The sequence below is a fragment of the Thalassophryne amazonica genome, chromosome 16, assembly GCF_902500255.1.
Source record: "Thalassophryne amazonica chromosome 16, fThaAma1.1, whole genome shotgun sequence".
NCBI classification, from domain to species: domain Eukaryota; kingdom Metazoa; phylum Chordata; class Actinopteri; order Batrachoidiformes; family Batrachoididae; genus Thalassophryne; species Thalassophryne amazonica.
The window spans coordinates 742,381-749,880 of NC_047118.1; the positions used below are offsets into that span (position 1 = coordinate 742,381).

Consider the following 7,500-nt stretch of genomic DNA (forward strand, 5'->3'; position numbering starts at 1 on the left):
TTTTTTTTTTGGCACAGCAACCTAACTCCAGCTTCCTCTTTACCTTCAGCTGCTGCTGCTCTCGGACAGGGTGGGTATTCCCTGGGTGTTTCAGGAAAGTCAGATGGTGAGGTTCTGGAATATTTTGGTTTCTTAGTAAACTGACATTTCTTTGAGCTGAATTTTAATGGACCACACCGGCTGTTTTCATGTTTCAGCCAAATACATGAAAGAGCATGCATCTTACTGCTGGCCATTTTTGAAAATATGAAGAACTATGAAGTTGAAGGGTCATGGTGTAGCAGCGGATCAAAGTTCCACATGGACTGTGTCCGTGGTTCAGACTCATTTGAGCTGTGGGTTAATTGATAAGCTCACACAGTAGTCTGAAGTACAGATTAATTGTCATGGTGACTTATTTTTTTTCCCCCCCACAGCTGTAATTGTGCCTTATTAATTCTGTCCTTTCGTTCAGTTCATTTGAGAAGCTACCTTTTGGGGAAAAGAAGATGAACTTACAGCCAAAATTAACTTACAGTTGTGTCCTTGACCTTATGGACAGCTTACTTAAAAATGATTTAAAATAATTATTTCAACTGTGTAAAATTATCATTATATTATTATCAGGGAAAAATCAGTGGTGTGTTTGTGTGAATGGAGCATGTTAAAGGCAAACAGTCACCTTGTGCTCCTTGTGCATCAAGCTTGGCGTAGACTTGATGCACGTCGGGGTCGAGGTATGAAACGTCAACGGTTGAGGATGGAACATGCGCACTGAGCACATTGCGTCACCATTCTCAATCAGACTCACAGCTGAGCCTACGTCAAGCAGCGCTCCTCGGCCGTTAGCCCTACTTTGAATTGTAAACCAGTGATTTGTTTGGGAGTCTTGCTTCAAAAAAAAAAAAAGAAAAGAAAAAGAAAAGAAAAGAAACAAAGGAATGTATGTATGTGTGCCCTCACAGGTTATGGTGAAGGAGCAACAGGACATCTGGGTGCTGTGGCAGGCAACGGATTTGGTAAGTGACAGAACAGAAACATGCATGAAAGACAGACAAGTGATCATTAAATTTATATGAGATCTTTTCTACAAATTTAAATGTACCTTTGAATTTGTAGCTACTAGGCAACAGTAACCATGGGCATGAAGACATTAGGTAGAGTAAATGTTGTGTCAATAACAATGTGGTCACTTTGTTTGGGAGAGAATTTCCTGATTAACAACACAGTTCATTGCCTGGTGGAAATCAGGTTTGCCCCAATGACCTTGATCTTGATCCTATGACTTTGACCTGCACCCAAAGTCCTGACTTTGGCAGGTATTTCCAGAATCTACCTCTACATATGATCAAATTCCTTGATCTTGACCACACTGACTTTGACCTTTGCTCAAATTAACCCTTTAAAAGCATTTCCGGTGTTTACGTTCAGCCACATGCTGAGTTTGGTTGAAATCAATTTAAGAGTGTTGGTGGAGTAAACCAACAAGCAGAGACACCACCCTGACCTTGTCATGTCCCGGCCGTTTCCAGGCTTCAGCCCATATGTCCCTTCTTCATTTAGTTCTGTTCCTTTGGCATCAGCCTCGTTTTGTTAATTACCTTTTTCTTCATGTGGGGTTTTTTCCATGTTCTGATTTTTGCTTTGTCACCTTCTTCCTTTGTTACTTTTCACCTCAGTTATGTTTTAGTCTTGTTTTGTTATTGCCTCTTTCTTCACGTTTATTCAATGTTCTCATATTGCTTTGTCACTTTCTTTCTTTGTTACTTTACAGCTATGTTTTAGTTCCATTCTAGTTTATCCACAGTCTGTTTTATGTTTCAGCATTTAGTGTTTGTTTGCTTATGTTACTGTTCTCTCTTCTGTTAAGTATTTGGGTATTTCTGGTTTTGGTTTTCAGTTTTGTTTTCTTGTAGTTCTTCTGTCTGTTCTTAGTAGGTTTATTGTATTATTTCCCATGATTCACTTATCACGTTCCTGTATGCTTTTCAGTTGTGTTCAAGTTAGGGTGGTTTTCTTTGTACTATCTCTTATTGTCATGTTTGTATCTGATCACCTTTCTCTTGCTCCTGCTTGTCAGTCTCTCATTGTTTCCACAGTCTTTTCCGGATCACTGCACTCTCAGTTCCGCACCTGCACTTTGTCCTCTCAGTCAGCCACGCCCCTTCATCTGTCATTCTCTTGCCCATTTGTCACCGCCCTTCTGCATCATTGGCCTCTTAGCTGTCACCTGACCACGCCCCCCTTTCCAGGCCTTTCCTCCTCCACGTGCACCTCATTTCCTGATTAACACCTGTCCCTATTTAACCTGCGTCTGTTCACTTCTTCCCCGCTTGTTCGTAGATTCACTCACGTACCAGCCTCTTGTTTCGTTCTTGTTTTGCCAAGCCTTGTTTTTGGACTCTGTTTTGTGTTCTGGATCCTGTTTTTTGCCTCTGCTCTGACATACCTGTTTGCTCGTGTTTTGACCTTGCTTGTTCTTTGGACCACGTCTTCAGCTTAATCCTTGTCAAGTACTTTTGCTCCGTGGACTGCCTTGCTGTTAACGATCCCAAGCCTGAATAAACCACCCTTTAAGTATATTTCCTTTTGTCGAGCCTGCATTTGTGTCCTGCCCTCGTCCAGTCCTGACAGACCTTGACGATTGACCTTTGCCAAACCTCATCTTTTAAGGAAACGTTTCATTCACAAACCAAATTTGATGCACTTTGGATAATGGAAATGGGATGAAAATGGGCAGTGCACTGCTCCATGCTGCAAAGCTCTGCACACAAATCCTGGAAGCTGAAACAATTCCAGATCTTACCTGGCCTGCACACTTAGCAGTTCAGTGACCACATGCAACAATGATGCCCTCTAATCAGCATCTTGATCTGCCACACCTGTCAGGTGGCTGGCTTATCTTGGCAAAGGTGAAATAAGCCCTTTGCGTCTCGTACAGTTAGTGACTTCCTGCATTCTCACTTCAGGTGGAGATGCGGCTGCTGCAAAAGCTCTGTCTGCAGGTAGCACGCATCAGGCCCTCAGATGTTTCTTTTCCGTCTGCTTGTTGGTGCACTCAGTTATCATACCGGAGTGTTAGTGAAAATATATCTCCTGTTTCTTATTTTCCAAATCAGCAGGTTACGGGAATGGTTACAGCAATGGCTACGGAGCTGGTGAGTGCCAAAGAGTCAGAACTCACACACGTCACTGTGATGTAATGGTTAATACACAATGATGTGATGCTGCTTGGACCAAAGTCAGGTGGAGTTCGGGGTTAACGATGGTAGCGGTTGAATGGTCGTCTTTATCAGCTGGACAAATAAGGGTGTTTTCACATGAGGCCCAGTCCACCTTCTACCATGCCAGAGCACGAGTTGTCCCTTTCTCCACTGCCCCAATGGATCACGCTCATTGCACGACATGTTCCAGGCCTGAGCATGTTCCCTCCAACACGACCTGACTTTTGTTTTGAGAAAGAGCACTGTTGTCTTTAGCCCTATTCAGATGAGATTAGTTTTATATGGGGAGCTGGAGTAATGTAACATTTATTAGAGTGAATAACACAGCATAGGAAAACTCAATATAAATGACAGAGATGGGAGTGGCTACTCAGGAAGAGAGCAGGAGGATTGACGAGGTTTTTTTTAATTTTATCTGCATTTAGTGCTATACTCTTTGCAGTGCATGCTGCGCTCTTCACAGGGCACATTTCGCTCTTTGCAGATGCATAGCATAGTTTCCAAATGTAGTTTTTTGTGCATCCATGCTTGAGATAAACAGTAGAAAACTCCTTCACCGCAGGATTTTACTGATGTGTGATTATTATAACCTGATGTCATTTTTGTAGATCATTTTACAGAAGGTAAAAGTTGCCAGAATCTTTAATGACACAGGTGCATCCAATCCATAAAAGTGACCATAATGTTGCACTTGGATGTGGCAAAAATCACGGAGGAACTCTGGTACTAATCACTTTAGCCTGCTCCCCATATAAAACCTGACCCATCTGAATAAAGTATGCTACATTTAATCAATATTTTATCAATACAATTAGTCAACATTGTATTAATGACAAGATTTTTGTGGAGGCAGCAGATGATGAGGAAATATTTTACTTCCGTGCTCGCTGACCACAGTTCTCATTCATCAGTAGGGTGAGAAAACAGACACATGTTTAACCCAAACGAGTATGTTGAATTAATTCAAGACTGTACATGACAAGTAGTAGTTGTAGTAATAATATTAATAGTAAGTGTTAAATTGAACTATTGGATTGCGATCTTGGCATTACGGCCAACATCTACTAGTAATGATGATACATGCTTACCAGTTTCACTTCCAACTGTATCGTACCCCAGGCCACTTGTGCAAGTGGGCCTATGCACAGTTAAGTGTGCCATGCTGAGATGCAGTATGGCACACTTACAGTTACCAAACAAACTAGACTTTTAGGGAGTCAAATGGACATGGCACAGAGAAGTCTTCAGAGAAACACAACATGTTTGGGGTGGTCTTTAATCCACTGGGTGTAGCTGCTTTTTGTTCCTGTAGATACTTGTCTCACTTGTATAACTTGAAGATCTTGAATGTGATGGATGAACACTACCTGACCTGTAGTTTTTTTTTTGTTTTTGTTTTTTACTGTCACAGCGCTTGGTGCAGAAGGTCTTGGTGGACAGCTCCAGGGAGTGTATGGTAAGAGACTACAGGATGCAATAGCATCGTGAATGACACCTTTGTGACTCTGGTGGAGTTTGAACATGAGATTTCTCATTCACAAGACAAATGCTCCAGGTCAGCCAAAGGGGAATCCTCAACCTAGCCAAGCTAGTAGGAACATATTTAAACCCAGAGAGGAACGATGGATCAGTTCTTTACCCTTGCCAGGATATTAGAAAGGTCCTCGGGGTATGACCAACCAGTCTGCATGTGTTTTGTGGACTTGGACAAGGCCTATGGCCAGGTCCTTTGAGGTGTCCTGTGGTGGTTGCTGCAGAGTACGGGGCACCAGATCAGCTGCAATGTGTGAGCCGGTCTCTATATGACCAAAGTAGGAGCTGTGTCCGCATTCACAGCATCACATCAGACCTGTTGCTGATGGGACTTTGCCAGGGCTGCCCCTTGTCACCAGTCCTGCTTGTGATGTTTATGGACGGGATATCAAGGCAGAGTCAGGGACTGGAGGCAGTCCAGTTTGATGACCTCAGAGTTGCATCTCTGCTTTTTGTGGATGATGTAGTCCTGTTGACTTCATCAGACAGTGACCTTCGATTCCCACTGAGCAGGTTTAAGGCCGAGTGTGAAGCACCTGGCATGAGGATTTGGCCTCCACGGTAGATATGTTTGAGTGGTAACAAACACCTGTGATTCACTATGATGAAGAAGGTGATGAGATATGTTAGGTACAACCTCAAACCTGCACTGATACTACAGTGTGAAGCAGATAAGAGTCTGTGACTTCCCCTGGATGTGATGCCAGTCTGTCACAGGTTACTTCCCCAGTGGAAGCCGATACCCATTTAGAGCTTGATGGACTGAGACAGTGCAGATGATGTATGTTGTTGTTCAAGGATACTGGCAGGTGATGTGACCGGGAATCCAAACCAGATCTACATATTGGTAATCCAGAGCTACCTGCAATCTGTCAGCCACGTGTTTGTTGAAGGACTCTGAGAGCCGACGCGACCTCTTTCCTCTGTCATATTAGTCAAGCTGAAGTTGATGTGGCTTTTCACACGAGTCAGTGTTGAACGAGAATGGTTTATTACTCACAGAAGTGAACGAGCCGAAAGAGGGAAATGAGTAAGTGTGGCAGTGTGACTCTTCTCTCCTACAGGGGGCGGAGCTGTTGAGCTTCCTTATGGTGCCGGTCCAATAATTCCTTCTGGACTGGAAAGTAAGAAAGCCTTTGTGTGTGTGTGTGTGTGTGTGTGTGTGCGTGTGTGTGTGTGTGTGTGTGTGTGTGTGTGTGTGTGTAATTCATATTGTTTTCTACACATTGGCTTCTGTCTGTCCATTTAAACTTTAGCTGCTCTTACACATGGCCAGGTGTGGTGCTGTTCTGCTCCATAATGGGCTGAGATGCAACTCAATTCAATTTATTACATTTATGTAGCGCCAAATTACAACAAAGCTGCCTCAAGGTGCTTCACACAAGTAAAGTCTAACCTTACCAACCCCCAGAGCAAGAACCAGCCCAGTCTCATGTTCTTTTTTTTTTTTCGTGCTCCCGTCCCGAAATGAGTCATATTTTCGTGACGGGTTTTTTTTTTAACTCACTATTCCTAATCTTACTCCTTCCCCTCACCCTAACCATAACCACCACCCTGACCCCCCGCTTCACTTTTAATTTTGTGCAGCCATCACGGACTGAATTAGAATGAATTTGTGCTGCCGTGACGAAAATGAGGCGCTTTTTGTCACAATATCATGACCCAGTTGTTATGTGTCGGACGCAGCTCGGAGAACCAACCAGCGTTTGAAGGACCCAGTATGAAATAAGCAGAGCACGGTACAAAGGCTAACTGAATTTAATACATAACAGTGATACAAAACAACAAAAGAGTGTGCGGTCTGGCATGGTGGTGATACGGTGCGCTCCCAGCAGCGCTAACGGTCCAGAGCCAGAAGCTGTTCGGACCCAAGGACCCCGCCGACACCCCCCAGGTGGCCGCAACAAACCGAGTCTGTGAAAGAAGGAACCATTATGTGAGTCCACACTCTACACACAGAGAGATCACTCAAAGGTGTACATAAACAGCAAACACTTCCTGGCTTAATTACTAATCAGCTTTCCAACCTGCAGGCATGGAACATCCAGTTCACAAAACTCCACTGCAGTGGAAGCCGATACATGACTAACGTACAGCTCAATATAATAAGGTGTGAGGGACACCACATTTACTGACTGTATAAATGTTAGTCACAAAATCTAACGTACCTCAGGAAGTGTGCTGACGAGCGTGAGACCTCACCCCCTCCTCTTTCACAGACCGTGCATCAAACCCTGGACGTTCTCTGCATCCACTGATGATGAGATGGCTCCCGAGACGACGATCTCACCCGTCTGGTCACAAGGTCGAGTCTCTGGCCAATACACACTGTACACTCCAGTCTTAAATGCCACCATGTTCCAATCCATATAGATGCACCACAGCTGTGAGTCCTGACGAGCCGCAGGTGATCAGGGTGAGGTCCTGATAACCTCAGCAACACAGCCACTCAGTCCCAAATGCAAGCCACCTGGAAGGAAAAACAAAAGACAGAAACAAAAAGGCAGCCAGGCCCCCCAGCCATACAACACCAGTAGATTAATGTATATTTCGTGCTGCTGAATCACGACTTGCCATGAGACTGGGTTTGTAAGAACACAGGCGATGGTGGAAAGGAAAAACTCCCTCTGATGATATTGAGGAAGAAACCTCAAGCAGACTCAAAGGGGTGACCCTCTGCTTGGGCCATTCTAACACTTACAAAGTTTTTACAAAGGTGGAAAAAAAAGGAAATCAGAAAACAGCAATTCAAAATAACATGACA

At 43.9% G+C, this 7,500-nt stretch overlaps 2 protein-coding genes across 4 annotated transcripts in view; both read left to right on the top strand.

Annotated features, from left to right (window-relative positions):
• The window catches only part of LOC117527918 (glycine-rich cell wall structural protein 1.0-like), a 42,117-nt gene extending 41,908 nt beyond the window's left edge, over window positions 1-209 (top strand). Inside the window, exons 19-20 of the mRNA XM_034190423.1 lie at window positions 50-106; window positions 198-209. Of these exons, the coding sequence (XP_034046314.1) occupies window positions 50-106; window positions 198-209 (69 nt within the window). The remainder of the gene's footprint in view (window positions 1-49; window positions 107-197) is intronic.
• Window positions 210-791: 582 nt separating this feature from the next.
• LOC117528643 (glycine-rich cell wall structural protein 1.0-like) overlaps window positions 792-7,500 on the top strand; it is a 21,475-nt gene continuing 14,766 nt past the window's right edge. The window contains exons 1-4 of one of the 3 annotated variants that reach the window (XM_034191277.1): window positions 792-998; window positions 3,099-3,137; window positions 4,615-4,659; window positions 5,801-5,860. In XM_034191277.1, the coding sequence (XP_034047168.1) occupies window positions 929-998; window positions 3,099-3,137; window positions 4,615-4,659; window positions 5,801-5,860 (214 nt within the window). In that variant the 5' untranslated portion in view covers window positions 792-928. The remainder of the gene's footprint in view (window positions 999-3,098; window positions 3,138-4,614; window positions 4,660-5,800; window positions 5,861-7,500) is intronic. The other 2 variants (XM_034191279.1, XM_034191280.1) reach the window with 2 other exon arrangements.